This window comes from Peromyscus eremicus, chromosome 15, assembly GCF_949786415.1.
Source record: "Peromyscus eremicus chromosome 15, PerEre_H2_v1, whole genome shotgun sequence".
NCBI lineage: Eukaryota > Metazoa > Chordata > Mammalia > Rodentia > Cricetidae > Peromyscus > Peromyscus eremicus.
The window spans coordinates 60,342,449-60,361,964 of record NC_081431.1 but is presented as its reverse complement, the minus strand read 5'-3'; the positions used below and the strand labels follow the sequence as shown (position 1 = coordinate 60,361,964).

At 44.0% G+C, this 19,516-nt stretch overlaps 2 protein-coding genes and 2 long non-coding RNA genes across 7 annotated transcripts in view; 2 read left to right on the top strand and 2 right to left on the bottom strand.

Moving 5' to 3' along the window:
* Positions 1 to 12,724, top strand: part of Rbbp5 (RB binding protein 5, histone lysine methyltransferase complex subunit) — a 28,996-nt gene extending 16,272 nt beyond the window's left edge. Inside the window, exons 7-14 of one of the 2 annotated variants that reach the window (XM_059281143.1) lie at positions 1,604 to 1,723; positions 1,810 to 1,963; positions 2,059 to 2,130; positions 2,673 to 2,790; positions 3,919 to 3,988; positions 4,526 to 4,755; positions 5,771 to 5,848; positions 11,624 to 12,724. In XM_059281143.1, coding sequence (XP_059137126.1) covers positions 1,604 to 1,723; positions 1,810 to 1,963; positions 2,059 to 2,130; positions 2,673 to 2,790; positions 3,919 to 3,988; positions 4,526 to 4,755; positions 5,771 to 5,848; positions 11,624 to 11,652 — 871 coding nt within the window. In that variant the 3' untranslated portion in view covers positions 11,653 to 12,724. Of the gene's footprint in view, positions 1 to 1,603; positions 1,724 to 1,809; positions 1,964 to 2,058; positions 2,131 to 2,672; positions 2,791 to 3,918; positions 3,989 to 4,525; positions 4,756 to 5,770; positions 5,963 to 11,623 lie in introns of both variants that reach the window. The other variant, XM_059281142.1, reaches the window with a different exon arrangement.
* On the bottom strand, positions 1,275 to 4,289 carry LOC131925790 (uncharacterized). The gene is made up of 2 exons (XR_009383339.1): positions 3,771 to 4,289; positions 1,275 to 3,237 (listed from the first exon to the last, which is right to left on the bottom strand). It is a non-coding gene; the product is annotated as an uncharacterized LOC131925790 (long non-coding RNA).
* On the bottom strand, positions 5,696 to 14,302 carry LOC131925788 (uncharacterized). Its single transcript, XR_009383338.1, has 3 exons — positions 14,232 to 14,302; positions 6,431 to 6,496; positions 5,696 to 5,833 (listed from the first exon to the last, which is right to left on the bottom strand). It is a non-coding gene; the product is annotated as an uncharacterized LOC131925788 (long non-coding RNA).
* On the top strand, positions 13,318 to 16,854 carry Tmem81 (transmembrane protein 81). Of its 3 annotated transcripts, XM_059281145.1 has the most exons (3): positions 13,318 to 14,563; positions 14,696 to 14,754; positions 15,172 to 16,854. In XM_059281145.1, the coding sequence occupies exon 3, from the start codon at positions 15,456 to 15,458 to the stop codon at positions 16,242 to 16,244; it is 789 nt and encodes a 262-aa protein (XP_059137128.1). In that variant the 5' UTR covers positions 13,318 to 14,563; positions 14,696 to 14,754; positions 15,172 to 15,455; the 3' UTR covers positions 16,245 to 16,854. The 3 variants fall into 3 exon arrangements, with proteins under 3 accessions (XP_059137128.1, XP_059137129.1, XP_059137127.1); XM_059281146.1 differs by lacking the exon at positions 14,696 to 14,754 and having other exon boundaries at positions 13,318 to 14,477; XM_059281144.1 differs by lacking the exon at positions 14,696 to 14,754.
* Positions 16,855 to 19,516: the final 2,662 nt, after the last annotated feature.

Below are 19,516 nucleotides of genomic sequence, written 5' to 3'. Positions count from 1 at the left end.
GGGAGAGAACCCCAGGGCCTCCCTCATGCTAGACAAGTGCTCTAAAACTGAGGTACATCCCCGGTTCCAAATATGTCAGCCTGTCTTAATTAAGGTTACTTTGTGATGAAACACCATGACCAAAAGCAACTCGGGGAGGAAAAGATTTATTTCACCCACAGTTTCATATAACAGTTCATCATCAAAAGCAGTGAGGGCAGGTACTCAAGCAGGGCAGGAACCTGGAGGCCACGCTGATGCAGAGGCCATGGAGCGGTGCTGCAAACTGGCTTGCTCTCCATGGCTTGCTCAGCCTGCTTTCTTGGAGAACCCAGTGTTACCACTCCAGGGATGGCACCACCCACAATGGGCTGGGCCCTCCCTATCAATCACTAATTAAGAAAATGCCCTTCAGCCTGATCTTATGGAGGCATTTTCTCAATTGAGGCTCCCTCCTTTCAGATGACTCTTTGTGTCAAGTTGCCATAAAACTAGCCAGCACGTAACCTGAACTAATGTTATGGAATTCATATTGCAGTTGAGCATGCACTTAAAATCTGCTAACTGATTTAATTCCAGACATCCACTGAAGTTTGTAAGACGTAGATGGAGTGACAGAAACAAGAAGAAAATGGCATGTCAGTCAGCAGTAGCACTCTTTTCTCTTCTTTTTAGGAACATTCTTAGTGTTTGGGATGCATTCCCCTTCAAAGTGCTTGGTCTATCTGGGTTTTGAACTTGGAGTTGCCTGCGTGCGAGGCAAACACTCTACCACTGAGCCATAGCTCAGGCACTCGGATTGCTCTTGAGTCCAGAATAATTAAGTCATGTAGAAACAAAGAAAGGAAAAGAAGCCATGACTTTGAGAGAACGGGGGGCGGGGGGGGGGGGAGGGGGGGTTGCATGGGAGGGGTTCCAGGAAGGAAAGGGAAGGTTTGGGAAAGTGATGTAATTATAATTTCAAAAAAATTTACTATTAAAAGTAGTCGAGTAAATAGAGACTATAAGAAAATGATGAAAAACATATTTTAAACAAATATCTGTTGTCATTACAATAAAAAGTTAGCTATTTAAAAGTATTTAAGGCCAGAGAACTGGCTCAGCAGGTAAAGAAGCTTGCTGCCAAACCTGAGGATCTGAGTGGATCCCCAGGGCCTACGTGGTCGAGGGAGAGAACTGATTCTTCAAGTTGTCTTCTGACCTCCATACGTGTGCTGTGGCATGTGCATCCCTCCCCAAATAAATAAACATAACTGAAAAAACACACATTTAGCTTATTGACTCATTAATGATCATTGGCTAGATAAGTGCAGTATTTAATTATTGAATATTACACATTACGAACTCGTGAATTGAGCAGGCTGACTTTGGTTCAGAGGTCTTGGGATCTCAGTTAAGTCCAGGCAATGTTGACATGAGGTTTGGGGATACACAGGATAAAGCACATATATATTCACTTTACTGGTTTGGAGTGATAAGAAGATACATAAGCATCGAATCTTGGCCATTCTCAGTTTCTCTCCAGCTAACTAGTTGGTCTGTGGTGCTAGTCTAAGTAGTAGTGATAGAAATTGTTAACAGGGACAGACGTCTGACTGGTCGATAATCTCTCTCCTTTCTGTAGTTGCTTTCTAATTAACACAGCAGATCGAATAATCAGAGTTTATGACGGCAGAGAGATTTTAACGTGTGGAAGGGATGGAGAGCCTGAGCCTATGCAGAAACTGCAGGACTTGGTGAATAGGTAGGTGGTGTTGCCAGGAGAGGATGTAACTGACCTTCCCTGGGCTCCTTTTCCAGTTTCTCTTGGGGATGTTCTTTGTCTTTTAGGACCCCATGGAAAAAATGTTGCTTCTCTGGGGATGGGGAATACATAGTGGCGGGCTCTGCCCGGCAGCATGCACTGTATATCTGGGAGAAGAGCATTGGCAACCTGGTGAAGATCTTGCATGGGACCAGAGGAGAACTCCTGCTGGATGTGGCTGTAAGTAGAGCAGTGTATTGCTTTGGTTGCTCACACACTGTAGAATGGCTTAAGTCTGTTCTGACAGTTCTTCTCTTTCTTGCGTTACAATTTAGTGGCATCCAGTCCGACCCATCATAGCTTCTATTTCCAGTGGAGTGGTGTCCATTTGGGCCCAGAACCAAGTAGTAAGTATTTTTCTGGTTGATTTGCTTTGAAACTAAATATTTCTTTTTGTCAAAAACTCTTTATACACAGTAAACTAAATACTACTTTAATTGCTTTGTTTTGCATCTGATCCTTGCAGCCTAATTAAGTAAGTTCATTATATTCAGTTTCACTTCACTTCAGAGGGACATTCTTAGTCCTGAGTGGGTTTCCAACTTTGTTTCCATGTATATACACTTTCTGCAACCTTTGAACATTATTTTGCTTTTTTTTATTTTCAGCTCAGTTCATTTTATATCGGTGAACACTTTTAAACTACCTTTGTGAAGTACACTTAAAAGAGATTAAAGGACGTAGTTATTTAGAAAAGAAATGCAGTTAATAACTTAAAATGTTTATATAGAAAATACATCAAGATTGCAAACACTTAGATAGCTAAGATTTTATTTTCTTATCCCAAACTGAATCTTAGAATGCTTAGTCTGTATCATGCTGAATATAAGTTGTCAGAACTTACATTGTTACTGATTTTTCACGTGGTGACTTGTCTGTCTTGTCATAGGAAAACTGGAGTGCATTTGCACCAGATTTCAAAGAGTTGGATGAAAATGTAGAATATGAGGAAAGAGAATCAGAGTTTGATATTGAAGATGAGGATAAGAGTGAGCCTGAGCAAACAGGTAATGCCTCTCGATTGCAGACGGTATTTCCAAAAGGAAAAAGCGATGGTTTCCTTAATGTTCTTACTGTGTGTTGTAACTGTATTTTTGTGCTTTATCTGCTGTCTTTTTCTCTTAAGCATATGTAGTTACCACAGTGCTCGAGGAGTCGTAATCTCTGCTCTAGTTAAGGGTTCATAGGCGTCACCAGTGCTCGAGCAGCTCTTGACATTTCATCTGTGTCTCCTGGTGAGTCACAGATGATTAAATGAGGATTTGCATACAGCACCCTGCGAAGCACAGAGATGCACTCAGGCTCAGCTTGGGTCGTGTTTTCTGTTACATCTTCGTCAGTTGGAGAAAGGTCAAGAGCATGAGCTCTGATACCAGACAGCTTTGGGCAGAATGCTTCAGCTTGAATCCTTCATCTCTATAAAGTGGAGTAAAGGTAGCACCCACTTCTTTGCACTGTAGAGGATAAATGGAATAACTCATACAAAGCACTTAGTGCCCAGCTGTAAGAAGAACCCCAGTCTTTTATTGTTATGACCTTAGTCGTCCTTATTTTTAATCTCAACTTCCAAATTTCTGAATAGGAACTCCTTGAAAATAAAGATTGACTTTTTTGTTGCTGTTTGGAGACAAAAGTCTCATTATGTAGCACAAACTCCCAGTCTCTCTCTATCAACCTTCCCAGTGCTGAGAATACATGTGTGCATTGCCACTACCTTGAGATTTGATTTATCTTCGTGATTTCTAGCACAGAACTTTGTACATAGTAGGGGTGTGTGTGTGTGTGTGTGTGTGTGTGTGTGTGTGTGTGTGTGTGAGAGAGAGAGAGAGAGAGAGAGAGAGAGAATATGATTACTGTGGCACTGTGATTAATGGCCAGATCTCTGACACCTGGACCACTTCATGGTACTAAGAATTAGGGAATCAGGATTGAAGTTAGGTCTCTCCAGCTTGAAAACTGCTTCCCTTTTGGGTTTGGGGTAACTTACGTGTCTCGTGGGTTTTAGGAATACCTCCATGGATGCAGAGCATTGTAGACGGTTTTGGCAGTCTTGGATTATGTTTTGTGAACCTTTTATTCTGAGGCAAAAAGCAGTTTTCCATTTCTTCAAACCTCTCCAATGTTCCGTCCTACAGGGGCTGATGCTGCTGAGGATGAGGAAGTAGATGTCACCAGCGTGGACCCCATTGCGGCCTTCTGTAGCAGGTGAGTGCCTTGGAAGGCTTGCGATAGTTCCTGTCTCTTGTGCACTGCCCAGTCCCCCCAGCTGTCCCTTCACTTGCTGCTTAGTAGTGGGAATAGCGCACAGTCCTTTGCTGAACAAAATGTGATGGAGAGTTTAAGAAGCTGAAGTAAAACTAGGCATGGTAGCCTTCACCTTTAATCCCAGCACTCTGGAGGCAGAAGAAGGTGAATCTCTTGAGTTTGAGTTCAGCCTGGTCTACAGAGTGAGTTCCAGGACAGCCAGGACTACATGGAGAAACCCTGTCTCGGGGACAAAAAGAAAAAAAAAGAAAGAAAGAAAGAAAGAAAGAAACTGCAGTAATGAACTAGTCTGTTTGTGGTTATGAGCCCACTGTCCTGTTCCCCAGTTCCTCTCCTTCATCTCAGCTTCCTTGAAGTCTAGGTCTGTAACTGTTGTGTGTACTAAACAGAGGCATTAGAGGAAAGGCTGAAGGGCTTGTGGTTTAAGCAACTATCTCCTCTTTTTTCCAATCCCTTGTCTGGTCCTGTTCCAAATAGTGATGAAGAGCTGGAAGATTCAAAGGCTCTGTTGTATTTACCCATTGCCCCTGAGGTAGAAGACCCTGAAGAGAATCCATATGGCCCCCCACCGGATGCAGTCCCAACCTCCTTGATGGATGAAGGGGCTAGTTCAGAGAAGAAGAGGCAGTCTTCAGCAGATGGGTCCCAGCCACCAAAGAAGAAACCTAAAACGACCAATATAGAACTCCAAGGAGTGCCGAATGACGGTAAGAGCTGCCTCTCTATTCCAGTGCCTCTGTACAGTAATTTATATTCTTGGGCACAAATAAGTCATTTCCTTTTTGAGCCATTTTTACTTTAAAGGAGTTTTCCCATGAGTCTTTTTCTATATTGCTTCACAGTTCTGTGATGATTGCATTTGTGTTTACTTCTTTTAAAATGGGGACATTCTGCCCTCCACTACCTTGCCGAAGATGTCAGACTTAGTCTTCTGATACATGACTTAGAACTTGTTTCCTTGAACTGTTCATCTTTCTGTTTTTCCCAGAGAGTGCTTTTGCTGCCTGGTAAAGTACCAGTCAGACCTGCACGGTCTTTTCTTCCTTCCCACTTACCCAGTGGGATTGGGAGCTTTTATTACCATGTGTCGCAATGATTGGCTAGGGACGGGGTGGTGTTAGCATTAGACATCTTCCATTTTTTTCTCTTACAGCTAATGGTAGATCAGTTAATTATCCAGCTGTATAATCTCTGGTGTGTATACTTTATTCCAGGCAGCAAGGTATAGTTTCTGTACTACTGCTCAGTTTACATCACCCCTGCAAGTATTTTATTATTCTTGCTTTACAAAGGAGAGAAGCTGAGCTGAAGCTGCATAGCTTGTCCAAGTTCTCACAGAAAACTGTAGAGTCAGACTCTGGCCCTGGTTTGTCCATTTGTTTTCTGGCCGCTGTGCCCATGTTGTGTGTTCGTTTCCCACACACACTCCTCTTCATGTTTGAGTGACTTAGAATGAGTGGGTATTTTAACTTTTTCAATTTGAAGTTGCTGTGGTTTGGTATAAACCATATAGACCGTGTGTACGCCTTTTGGTCTAGCAAGTATTTGTCAATTTAATAGCCATTCTTTTGTAGTTTTAAAAATAATAGTCCATTTTCTTTCTTAGATTAGTGATGTGGGCCATAAAGAACAATAATACAGTTTGCACTCAAAGGTCTGGTTGGGCTGTGGACCGGTATGGCGTGGACTGTGTTTCATGGGTGTCTGTCTGTCCTCCTGCAGAAGTCCATCCACTACTGGGGGTGAAGGGGGATGGCAAATCCAAGAAGAAGCAAGCAGGCCGGCCTAAAGGATCAAAAGGTAAAGAGAAAGAGTCTCCATTTAAACCGAAACTCTACAAAGGGGACAGAGGTTTGCCTCTGGAAGGCTCAGCGAAGGGTAAAGTGCAGGCGGAACTCAGCCAGCCCCTGGCAGGTAAGGACACATTGGGAGCACTGTCTGGCTTGCTCTGTGGCCTTGCTTTGTACAGCTCCTGACTTCCTTTAACTGCAGCGGGACTTCCCTCCCTCTCCTCCTTCCTTTGCCCCAGCATCAAGTCAGTCTTTGGGTTGTAAGCTGCTCAGGGCAAGCTAAACCAAAATTGGCTTAATTCATTGGCTGTCAGCCTTAGGTCCCTAAGTAGATTACAGGGGTTCTACTTTCTTCACATACCTGCCAAGTACATGTGAGTGTTTTTCTGGGAAGGACGCCTACTTTCCATTAGATTCCTATAGGAAAATCTGTGACCCAAAAGATAGGAGCCCCCAGTTAATACAGCACGTAGACTGTGTCTGCCGTAGCTGTGTTGTTAAACTTTCACTTGTGGATGGCTCTTTAGTTGGTTTTTATTTTTGACTCAGACAGATATCCAGAAATACAAGCTAAGCCGGTTTAATGTAGCACCTGACTGTTAAACTTCAGCATCTTCATATTGTTCAGATGCTCTAAGTAGTCTTCTTTCTCGACAGTCTAGAGAAAGGAGAAATTTTTATCAGTACTGTAATGTTAAAGGGAAAACAGGCTTTGAGGTTTCCCCCAGTATCTGAAAATAGGAGAAAATTGCCGAAAAGACACAGTGTGGCTTCCTAACATCTAAGTGTCCTTTTGGTTGTGAGCCTTAGCCCTTACCATCTGAGCCACGTCAGCCCCCGGCACATAATATACGACTGAGGGAGTTTATCAAGGAATGGAAATGCCTATAAAATACCTGTGAACCGGTTAAGTGGTGTTTGTTTGAAAAATAATGATCAATCCCAGGCGGTGGTGGCGCACGTCTTTAATCCCAGCACTTGGGAGGCAGAGGCAGTTGGATCTCTGTGAGTTTGAGGCCAGCCTGGTCTACAGAGCGAGTTCCAGGACAGCTAGGGCGGTTAAACAGAGAAACCTGTCTCGAAAAACCTGTCAAAAAAAAAGGAAAAATAATGATCCAGTTAGAGCTCATCTCCACTTAAATGTCCTTGGGATTTGAAAGTCTGTATCTATCCACTAGGTTAGACACACACACAAGCATGTGCTTTTGTTAATATAAAACTCTTTTTTGTGGCTAATTGACACAGGATAGATAAAATGTCAGTGGTTATATTTAGTTTTTTCCCCTCTAAATTTTAAATTAAAATTTAATTTAAATGTGTTAATCCACATATGATAAATAGTAGAATACAAAGCAGAATTCCTTGTTCAATTTGTACCTTATGCTAGTTAATTGTTGCCTATAAATAGAAATTATTTTCTATAGCGAAATTGAAAAACAGACTGAGTCATTAGTCCCCTAAGTTTGCTAGATCTAGACTTGAGTTTTTCATGCTGCAACACCCATACCACTGAGTAGGAGAGTCCCCCACAGCAGTGGTTACAGCACCTAGTAAGCAGTTCCCACCTCCATACTGAGTCCTGAGCTGTGTGTGGATAAAGGAAGTGGTCAGTAATTGACTCTAGCTGACCAGTTAGTTGACTACCAACAAATAAGATGGCCCCTCTGTAGCCTATGTGCATACACTCTGTCAGTTCAGAAGAAACCCAATTTGAAATTTGAGTAGATTTTCCTGCCACAAAAAGTCCAGTTGCTTTTAGCATGATTTAAAATGTGGCCAGACATATAAAATTAATTAAAACACTTTAGGACATAATCTCTATGCTTCTGTGTAGCCCAGGCTGGCCTCAAACTCACAGAGATCTTCCTGCCTCTGCCTCCAGAGTGCTGGGACTAAAGGTGTGTGTGCAAGCACGCCTGGCTTTTGTCCTGTAAGTACTTGGGAGCCCTGGGGTATGGCTCAGTGGAGCGGCACTTGCCTGGCTGGTGCAAGGCCCTGTGTTTGAGCTGCATCGCCAGAAAAACCAACACTACTAGTTAAAATGTATCTTGTGCTTTTCAATAGGAAGTATATATAGTAAATGGTAAATAAACCACTATAGAATTTTAAAATTGTCTTTCTCAATAATAGAAAGACTTAAAATTCAGTTTTAATCAATATGTTCACTAGTAGTCACAGTAACTCAATGTCTAAATGAGAACCAGGATCAAAATGTTGGAACGTTTACTCAGTCCTCGAGAATGAACTTTTTATTCCTCAAATTCATTAGTGTTATTATCTTAGTAGCAAAAAAAGAATTTCAGTAAAATTCTGAACTGTATGTGAAATGCATACTGGTTATTTATGCAGGCTAGCAAGAGCAGGTACCTGTGTCTAGGGTCTTTTTGAAAATGACCCATTGTCACTTGGTTTAGTCTCAAGGTTGACAGAAGTACTGAACAGTGTCTTTAGTAGCAGGGTTCTCCCTGCTGGCCTTTTGTTTTCTAATTACTTTTGTTGAGTACTGAAGTGGGTCAGCCTTAAAGGGAGGCAACTGTTTGAACAGCTTTATCCTTAAGGAGGACTAGAGAACTTGCCCCTGGTGGGGTGAGGGGAAGGATCCATATTCTTAGGGGCAGAGCAGCTCCAGTCCCGCAGTCCCGCAGTCCCGCAGTCCGCAGCTCCTCAGGATTGCATGCAGCCTGTGCTTCTCCATGCAACTCTGTGTCCTTCTTCCTGTGTTCTCCTTTCTTCTCTGGCCTTGGTTCATTGATCTTTTCCTGAATGGAAATCTCCAGAACAGATGAAATACCACAGTGCTAAGGAGCAGGATCATTAGCACAACCTCAGCAGGGATCTTGAGGCATGGTTCTAAGGCCTTCAGAGGGTTGCCTGTGGCTTTACTGATGGTTCAGTACAATTACAAAGTACAGAACTTTGCAAGGCTGCAGATTTGTGAGTGGTGACACTGGATGTCCCAGATAATTCCAGAATATCAACTTTCAGGATAAACTATCATATCTTCTATGTGGGGTTCTTTGGTTGAAGTAAGGGCTTCATTCAGTAACACAGTGGTTTTTGGAGGGTCTTGAGCAAGCAGAGGCTGGACCTGCTGTTGATTTGTTTGTGGCCCTCCAGGGGCCTCTGAGGAAAACTGATATTTTCATGAATAACTCATGTTATTTGATACTTCAGAGATTTTCAATAAAAGATAGTATGTAGCCATTGCTTTCCACCAGATATTAAGAAATAAAACTCATCTGGAATGCTTATAGCAGAGATCTCTTTGAAAATTAGCCTAGGGTTTGGGGGTGTAGGTCCGTGTTAGCATCTGCCTAGCATGTCCAAGGCCCTGGGATCTGCTCTCAGCATTGCAGAAACAAACCAGTCTACTCTGAAGAGTGTGTTAAAGGTTCATTCCTGTGGATTCCCTTTAACTGGATAACTTTTGCATTAATGTCACATTTTTGTAGGCGAAATTGTAGGGGTAAGCTGTGTAATGCTCAAGCTGGATAAATGATAGCTGTGTATTAATGTGGGCAACTGGACAGTCACCATAGAATCCATTTTGTCAACCTAGATTACTCTAACAAAAAGCTGCTTTTAACTGTTGTGTGTTCCAAACAGGAGATTAGGATTTCAGGGGAAATGGGAAGGCAAATAGACCACTGTTAATCTGGAATCTGGGGCTACTGAAAATTCTTTCATCTTGCACAGCTCATTAGTGTTGACTAGCATAGGAGGATCTGCACCCGAGGATTCTTGTGTGGAGGGAAGCCTGGCAAGGGTAACCCTGAATTGAGGACTCTCCAGGGACAGGCCTGCTGGTACCGTTTGTCTAATACCTGTTTCTGTTCCCTCAACTCTATTTCTGATCTGGAGATGAAAACACAAGCCAAGACCTAAGGTTCCCCAGCAACAAACCTCAGCAAAATGCCCCCAAGGACTGGTTTGTCACATATATAATCCCCCTGCCCCTGTTAGACACCACTGGCTGATGTACACCTGAATATGTCTGTTGAACATGACAGAGGCCAAAGTGGGCAGAAGAGCTGCTCTTAGGTAATTGGACACCATGCAGATTGCCCTACCTTGAACCACTCCGCAATTACTCATTGCCTTCTGGAGCTCCGCCCCTCTAACTACTTACAACAACCTTGGTTTTAAATGCCCAATAGTGAGTGAACTGTACATTGTCCTCTTCCCCCTTCTCTTCTCCTCTTTTGTGGAAATAGTCACTCAAAGGCTAACTTATGGATTCTACTGATTTAATGCTTAGCTGGATATTCTGTCTCATTCTGTGTGATCCACCTAGCTGACCAATGAAGGATTGGAAATCATGTCAGGATGTTCTCTTTGGCCATCCTGAATTAGGCTCCTCCTGGGAGAGACCAAAAATAGCTGTTCATCTTAAGCTGAATTTTTCTTAATATTGTACTGCTGGAGATTTCCTGTATGATGCAACTAAATATTGTTTACATGGGCCGGATGCTGCAGGCCTTTGTAGAGCTGTTTCCCATATATTACCTCGCTGATAGTATTGCTTGCTTTTATTTTAGTTTGTTGCCTAATGCCTCAGTAAGCCTATATGTGTAAATATGCATGCACATCTTTCATAAGAATGGGGGTGGTGTAGAAATGTGAACTATTTTGTATAGTAGAAGGTTCTCATTCGTTGAATTGAGTGTCAATTTGTGATCAAAACACCGTTTTCCATCATGATTAGTGGTTAAAATGGTGGTGCTGTGTTTTTGTAAACTGAAAACTCAGTTGGTCAGAGTGCCTGTGGAAGCAGTCAGTGAGACCAACAGGAAGTAAGTGAGCTGAGTCTAGTAGACTGTATTCTCTTAAGTTTTAAATCCACTCAGAAATTCTTTATATTTTATACTGAAGGAGATTTGAAAAGTATGTTTGCAAAATGCAAGCGTGTCTTGAAATTATATAACATTCAGCTATAGCGTTTGAGATGATACAGCATTCAGCTTTAGCATTTGAGATTATATAGCATTCAGTAGAGAGCTTGTATCTTGTCCTTATCTCAGCCTGTTCTTAGCAAATGTGTTTTTATTGTCAAGTTTTCATTTTTATTAGAACTTCATTTTAAAAATAGCATTCAGAGCAACTTTGTAAGTGAATACTTTTCTTTCAGTACTTATGTGATTAATTCTCACCATTTTAAACTCCAAGCATCATGTAGTCCCTCATTTAAATTACACCCAGGAGGCTTTTCTTCACCTTGTTCTCTGTTTGTACTTCCTAGTTAATATTTCACAGCAGCCCATTTAGAGATGTCCCTCAGAAGTGAACAGCTTCTATGGAGTCATCAGGGAAGTGCTTATTTGATCTTACTATTTAGGATTTTATTCACTTACCAGTTCTCGGTGCATAGAAACACAGTAGCTTTCATCAACAGCGTATGCTATCTGGGGTTCCAAGCAGATAAAAATGTCACTTAAGGAACAGTGGGGCTTGGACAGGGATGTCTTGTTCACTGTTATTTTTTAGTGACTGATTAGTCTAATATATGAAAGATTGAAAGGGTTGGTACCCTGGAGTTTATTTTGTCTGTTGTGACTGCCCGAGAACTTGGTTATCTGCCTAGGTTGGGTCGAGGCTCATCCATTTACATTCCCTACACACACACTGGGACAGTACTGAAACAGTATTGGGTGGGGATTTGGGTTTAGATTGACGGTTGCTTCCGTGAGGAGTGACTGGGAGCTGGGTTATGCACTTCAGAGGGGGGCATTCTTGGCCCATGTGTGCCTGTGATACTAAAGGAAATCTCCCGGTGTCTCTCTCTTAGCAGGAGGAGCGATCTCAGAACTGCTATGAAGACGGTGAAACTCGGTTTTTCTCACGCTGTCGTCAGGTGGCCTTTGGACAGTGCGGCCAGTCATTTGAGATTGGCTTTAATCGAAAACAAAGGCCTCTGCCTCCCACCCAGGAGGTGGAAGGAGGATTTTATGTTTGAATGAAGAAGTGAATTATGGAAGAAGAGCACAGGTCCCTGCCTTCCCTTTCAAGCATAAGTCCAAATAGGCTCTCAGGAATGAGGATGCGTGAAGACGTCGGGAGATCTGACTCACTTCAGCTTCACACTTGGTTGTGTTGCTGGTGAAAAATGCCCGTGTTTTGTTCACCTGACTGTTGAAGTCACATCCTTTGGACATGTCATTCCCATCTCCTGCTGCCTTCCATCCTCAATGCATGTCCTTGTGACTTGTTCTTTTCTGAAATTTCGCTACCAGTATCCTAGGAAAACCGGTGCATTTTCTGTTTCTTTCATTCATAACTCCCCTTCTCAGATGCTTCCTGTATTTCTATATTGTGTATAAAGGTTGGACAGAGAAGCGAGTGCTTGAAAGATTTCAAATTGGCAGAAAAGGAAGGAATCTAGAAGGCCCCTGTCATTCTGTCTCGGGAGGCTGGGCTCTAGAGAAGCTGGGGTTTCCCTTGCATTGCATGTTTCCCAGTATCAGATCTGTTTGATAATCATGGTTTTTGGATATGATTAGTTTTACCCATCTCCAGCTAAGGATCATCAGTAGTTTGTGTATTACTTTATCCGTGTTGACTTCCAGAGTTAGAAACAAAGCAAGGTGTGTTTCTCCACAAGCTTCTGTATCATGGGGGTGGGGCACCTATTCGAGGACTGATGTGAAACCCCCAAAATCAAAGCAGCAGCAGCTCACTTCAAATCCAAGATGAGGTTCATTCGTTCAGTCATTGCCTGTGGAGAACCTATCCGCACCAGCCCTAGTGTGTCTCTCTTCCTGGAGCCAGGCCCTCTGTGTTTTCACACACTTCCTTTCTGTGAAAGGTTGCTTAGCTTTTTTTACCCTTCTCTTTCTCACCCTGGCTCTCTCTGCATTTGCTGTTCTTTTAATAAAAATAGCAAATTGGATGGATATGTACAATAAGTGTTTGAAATTTTCTGAAAATCCAAAGTCAGAAAGCCAAGTGTGGAAAGCGTTAGTTAGTTAGTATCGTCTCTGGCAATAGCTTTTGGCTTGCCCTGCCTGGGTCATACTTTCGGCGTTGAAAGGGGGTTTAAATGCTCTGCTAATTGTGAATTTCTATCAGTTGGTGGCAGCTCCTTCAGATAGCCCAGCCTGTTGACTCCTTTATACTGGGGGTAGATGTGACAGTGGACCCCGCAGGAAGTCTCCAGGATCACTGTGGTGCTGCCTCAGGTGTGAGTGAGACCAATGGTTGTGATTGGTGAGTGGCTCACAGGACATGTCCTTATTTATAGGTATTGTGTCCATGTCATGTCTCTGGACAGCACCCCGCAAGTAGTGTGCAAACAGACACGGGTCTCTGCCTTCCCTGTGTGAAGTGCTTGATTTCCTCCATCGGACGCTAGCGCTGTGTCCATTTCCATTAACTGGCTACTGAGAAATCAGCTCAGGCCCTGCCAGCTGCTGTCTCTGGCAGCAGCTCCCAATAATTATTTATGCTTTTGGAATTTTTCGTCAGCTTCTGAAACCTCCCGTCCACTTTGAGCTGGGCTTTTTTGATCTGTGTGATATATGTATATTCTCCTCTTCTTTCTGTTGCCTTCCCTTCCTCTCCATTCTGTTCCTTAAAATGTTCTGTAGTTTTGTACAAGGTGAAAGAGACTCAGCCTTGGGGACTTCTTGCTAAAGCTTTAATGCTTTGTAAATAAAATGGGATGTTTACTAAACCACAAGTATAGATGTTCGTTTGTAAACTGCCTGCTTCTGGAACTCAGCAGCCACTTTGTTTCTGTACAATAGAAGATAAGTGTAGAGTTTAGATCTTTCTCTGTGGTCATCTGGATCTAGAAAGGTCAGGCAGTTTGGATTTCTTCCTTTGTACAAACTAGAAATAAATGATTTGAGCTAAAAGCTGGCGTTAATTTAAAAAAAAAAAAAAAGGTCACCTAGGAATTTCTTTTCATATTCTTTAACTCAATATAAGCTTTGAAGAGCCCACAGTGCTGGGCATTCTGGGAGGTTACAATAATGCATCCTAGAGGTTCTAGCCTTCCAAGGGTCTTTGTTAGTCTAAATATAGTTACATTCTTCCTTGTTAGTCATTTTCTCTGATTAAATAACTTTAACATCCATACTGAATATTCATTGTCTCATAAAAATAATTTGTCTCAGAGACTGTAGTGCAGTGGTTCTCAACCTTCCTAATGTTGCGACCCTTTAATACAGTTCTTCATGTTGTGGTCAACCCCAATCATAAAATTATTTTCATTGCTGCTTCATAACTAATTTTGCTACTGTTATGAATCGTGATGTAAATATCTGATACTCAGTGTATCTGATATGTGACTCCTGTGAAAGGGTCATTTGATCCCCCAAGGAATTGAGACCCACAAGTTGAGAACCACTGCTTTAGTGGTATGGTTTTAATGAACACCAAGTTGAGCTACTTACCAATCTTCTGTCTTGTCACTAAGAACCCATCTTTATCATCACAGCTGTTTCATAGCAACCTTCACTGATGTAAACAAACAAACAATGAGCTCCTCTGTTCTGCAGGGTAAATAGAACAGACTAGAATCAAACAGCATCGTTCATCCTCACACCCAGCAACATCCATCCTGCTTCCCTTGGGAAAGAGAGTACCTGGAACAAGACAGGAGCTGCCTCTGCCGTGGCCTCACTTGCTCCTTTGGAAGGGTGTGTGGGACTAAATTTTCACACACCCACCCTTTAGTATCTCTAACCCCTGTGTAGCTGAGAATGACCTGGAACTTCTGATCTTCGTGAGTGCTGGGATAAAGAGTATGTTGCCACACTCAGTTTGTGTGGTGTTGGGGATCAACCTGGAGCATTGTGCATGCTAGACAAGCATCATACCAACACTCCACTGAGCTTTTTCTTTTCTTTTGAGACAGGTCTCATCTTGTAGCCAGGCTGGCCTTGAACTTGCTCACAGTCCTGCCTCTGCCTCCAGGTATTGTCGCCATACCTGCTTTCCATTTCTTTAAAAGTCTTTACAAATGAAGGTAGTTGACACTGGATAAAAGTGTTTTCAGGTGCAGTGTTCAAAGTGACCTCCTGAAACTGGACAGGGAGATCTTGGCTTACAAAGGAAGAAAAATAGAAAGTTGGGGAGTCAAGTGACTCCAGTCCAGAGTTATCTTTTTAATAGATGTGGTTTAGGAACATTCACAGTAAAGAATTCAAGGTATTCAAATTAACATCCCAACCCAGCCCCACCTCACCCCTTTCTTAAGACGAGTTTTTCTCTTTAGTCAGGACTTTGAAACTCTTGCATAGTTTGGAGGGAGGGAAAGAGTTAACTCATGCATTTGGGGTAATGTAGAAACTGACTTCAGCTTCTGAGGTCTTTTCCTTTTTTGTTCTCAAGCCTGTGGGTTTGAATTCATTAGGCAGAAGGGACAAGAATGCCCCCTGGGAAGATGCCCCTGGCAAACCCAGTCCGACATCAGTAGTCCAAGTCTTTTTCCTGCCTGTGGCCTCACCTGAGAAGAAGGACTACACTTCTGGGCACATGTGTGCATCTGTCTGTTCTGCTGACAGCTGTGCATCATCATCTCTCAATGCTAAAGGTTATTCCAGGCTGGAGGATCTGTGTTACAGCACGATAGAGTATTCGTCTGGAATGCCTGCTGGTGAAATGCCTACTGAGACATGAAGACTGGGACCACTGTTTTTATCCTTGGGAGCCTGGTATCGGTCATCTGCCTGCCTTTGGTGTTGACGTCCCCTAAAACACTGGCCATCCCCGAGAGGCTACAACAAGCTGTGGGGAGAGTCATTGTCAATGCCACAGCGTGCACCGTTACATGTGGCCTTGGCTACAAGGAAGAGACCGTCTGTGAGGTGGGTCCTGATGGGGTGAGGAGGAAGTGCAAGTCCCAGCGTCTGGAGTGTCTGACCAACTGGATCTGTGGGATGCTCCATTTCACTATTGTCCACGGGGAGGAGTTCGAGCTGAACTGTCTGAGCGCAGACATCCTGGAGGTGGGGCGGGAAGCTTTCCGCTTCACCTGGAAGCTTGCTCGGGGCATCATCTCGACTAACGATGAGGTTTTTAAACCCTTCCGAGCCAACTCTCACTTTCTGCGCTTTAAACCCGCCTATGAGTATGACTCGGGGACATACCGATGTGATGTGCAGCTGCTGAAAAACTTGAAGTTTGTCAAGAGGCTCTATTTTGGGCTGAGGGTCCTTCCTCCAGACTTGGTAAACCTGAATTTCCATCAGTCCCTTACTGAGGACCAGAAGTTAGTAGATGAGGGCTGGGAGGTTAGTCTAGACAACCATTCGAAGCCTCACCTCCCAGAGTGGCAAAAGAAGGTGGCATCAGCCGTGGGCATAGGGATCGCTGCCGGAGTGGTCGGTGGCGTGCTGGTAAGCATGGCTGTCCGCATTGTGCTGAGGGAGATCGATGGTAACGGCAGCCTTAGCAGCTTATAATGGAACCCTTACTCCTGGGAGGCTGACTGCCCAGGAGGCCGAGCTAGCCTGTACACGAGTGTCCTGTCCCTCTGGTAGTGGAGTGGCAAGAGAGGGCTCTTGGAGCCTAAGGTTGGCTAGGAGACTTGGAGGATGCTCAGGGGAGCAGTATCCATCCCTGTGTTCAGGTTTTCTCATCCTGGGTGCTCAGTAGGCTTTGCTTCTGTTCCCGGGGAAATTCTGTCTTCCAAGCTTGCTTTTCTTTCCACGCTTCATGGCGTGTGTACCACTCCCCTCCACTCCACCTCTCCGGACAGTGTGTATGGACCAGAATGTACTATTAGCAGTTCGGGCGGAAACTTTCTATTTTTGTTCAATAAAAATAATTCACAGTAACTGTATGGCAACCCAACCCTTTGTTATTTTATGTAAGATTTCTCCCATGTAGAAACTGTCCCGTAGGTGGCCTGCTTTTCATTTTCCTTGGGTTTCCTAGAGCATGTGGTTGACAGACTGTTTGTATCGGCTGTATGCCTGTATGTTGTAAAGGTGAGCCATGATGCCTGACTCGGCTGACAGACAGTCTTAGTATCTGCCCTCCCTGTCCTCTCTAGGTGATCCTCTGAGCTCACAATCAAATTGAATGTCCTGGCAGAACCCAGGCTCCTGGGCACTGCACACAGTCCTTGTCTTGCTACTCCTTTGGCACTGTCTGTACCTGGGTTTTGTGCTCTTCGAAAGGTCAAGTGTCCTGGTTTCTTACAGCCACCAGGATCCCCAAGGGAGGACTGTTGACTTCACTTCCCCTTAGGAAGTCCGGTCTTCAGGCCCTTCAGGGTCATTTAGACAGAGTCTGAGGTAATTGGCTTATGGAACCCTCGGGGAAAAGGCTCTTGGGCGCCAGCTGAAAGCAGGATAGCATTTCTCCTCACTTTTCTCTAGCTGCAGGAGTGGCAGAATCCTGAGGCCACGCTCTTCTTCTGTAGCTGTGCCAGAATCACATGACAGAACCCCCCAACCCAGGGACGCTAATTCAGTTCAGATCATGACTAGAGGATGATGGCTAGTGTTTACTTCTAACTTTACAAGGTTTAGTGACCACCTGCGTTAGTTACGTTCCTATTGCTGTGATAAAACACCACAAAAAACGGCAACTTACAGAAAAAGTTTATTTGGGGTTTATAGTTCAAGGGGGACAGATGATGGCAGAAGTAGCTGGCAGCTGAGAGCTCCTATCTCAAGGAAGCAGAGAGAGAAACCTTAAAGCCCACCCCCAGTACCGTGCTCCCTCCATCCAGGTCACACCTATCCTTCCCAAACAGCCTCCAACTTGGAACCAAGTACTGAAATGCTCTAGGCTTCCGGGGGCATCTCATTCAAAGCACCACACCACCCGGAGACGCTCTGCCCAGATTCATCAGTTCTTAACCTTTCCTCATAAGAATCCTAAATGTATATTGGTTTTGTGGAATCATTTGAAAACTAGACCCAAACATGACACTCTCTCTCTCTCTCTCTCTCTCTCTCTCTCTCTCTCGTGTGTGTGTGTGTGTGTGTGTGTGTGTGTGTGTGTGTGTGTGTGTGTGTGTATGATATAGAAGTCAGGTCAACTTTGGTTTTTCCTCAGTTGACATCCACTGTGGGGTTTTGTTTCTGTTTTTTGGGTTTGGTTTTGGTTTATTTTTGAGACAGGGTCTTTTGCTGAGACACAGGGCTCACAGATAAGTCAAGGCTGGCTGGCCACTGAGCCATGGGGTTTCACCTGTCCCTGCCTCTCCAATGCTGGGATTATAAGTGTATGTGCATCTCCATACCCAACTTTTTCTGTCTTCTGGGCCTCATGCTTGGGCAGCAATCCCTTGGCCAGCTGAGCTTTCTCCTGCATGGCCAAGTGCCTTTATCACACTCAAGAAAACCAACAGTTGCCAGTCCTACATCTGCTTCTGTTCAGTTTTCATTTTCAAAACCATTAAAGCTTTTTAGTGTAATTTAATCCAGTACCAAAGATTTGTGTGCCGCATTCAATGTTTGTGTCTTGGGTCTCTTAGCTAGTCCCTCACGTTGCTTCTCATGACAGGGATGCACTGAAGAAGCAGGCTTTTCCAGTGGTCTGAGATGCTCTCCCACAGCCTGGACTCTCCATGTCCTTGTGATTAGCTTCGTGAGGAATGACTTCAACATTTTGAGAAGAGCCCTACACAGATCCATACTGTGTCACAGCAGGAGGCTGATGTCACCCCTGTCTGTCACCTCAGAAAGGAGGAGTTTCAGAAGACCTGGTCCTGGCCCTGCTCTGTTGTCAACCATATGACAAAGCCAGTCTCAACTTTGACACAGGTGTTTGTGAGGGCCCAGGGATCACTTGAGATAAGCTGTTTTGTAAAATGAAGTACTGGGCTTGGGGAATGTCATTCAGTCCTAGGCAGTTTGCTGAAACATTCAAGGATAGCTCACTCTAAAGAGGACCATGAAGGATTTTGTTGTAAGAAACTCAGTAACAGGCCAGGCGGTGGTTAACCCCAGCACTGGGGAGGCAGAGCCAGGCGAATCTTTGTGAGTTCGAATCCAGCCTGGCTTACAAAGTGAGATCCAGGACAGGCTCCAAAGCTATACGGAGAAACCCTGTCTTGGAAAAGAAAAAGAAAAAGAAAGAAACTCAGTAACACACTGCTGAAGGGTCCTGCCTCACATCTTGTAGCTGGAAACCACGTGGGACCAAACTGATGTTTTTCCAGCGTCCTGTTGCAGGCCGGTAGTCCAGCCTGAGGCGGCTAGCTCTCGGTTCACACCCTCCCTTCTCTGTGTGCCTTGGGCTCTTGAATTGTGACTTGGGATTTGAAGCATTTGAGAAGAGAACAAAAGACTTTCAGATGGGTTTTGTAAAGATAATAACTTAGTTCTAACTGGGCATGGTGGCATATTCCTGTAATCCTAGCTATTCAGGAAACGGAGGCAGAAGAATTCCAACTCCAAGGCTAGTCTAAGCTACACAGCAAGTTCATGGTCAGCCTGGGCAACTCAGCAAGATCCTGCTTGCATCTGCATGGTTCTGGTTTCAGCAGCAAGCAAACCCCCTCCCTCCCCCGCCATCAATTCAATTCCCTAAGTTCTGTGCATATCACTACTGCCCTGGGAAGGTGAAGGAGAGGCTGACAGAAGACTAAAGTCTGTGTGGACCACCTGTCATGCTGGAAAGACCCTGGTCAGGAAGCTAAGCACTGAGTGGAGGGGTCTTGATTTCCTTCCTTCAGTTCCTTCACACTGCACGGCGTCCTACTCACTTGACACTGGAA

Excerpts from the sequence above, each read along its gene's own strand:
- Tmem81 (XM_059281146.1), top strand. The coding sequence starts at position 15,456 with ATGAAGACTGGGACCACTGTTTTTATCCTTGGGAGCCTGGTATCGGTC.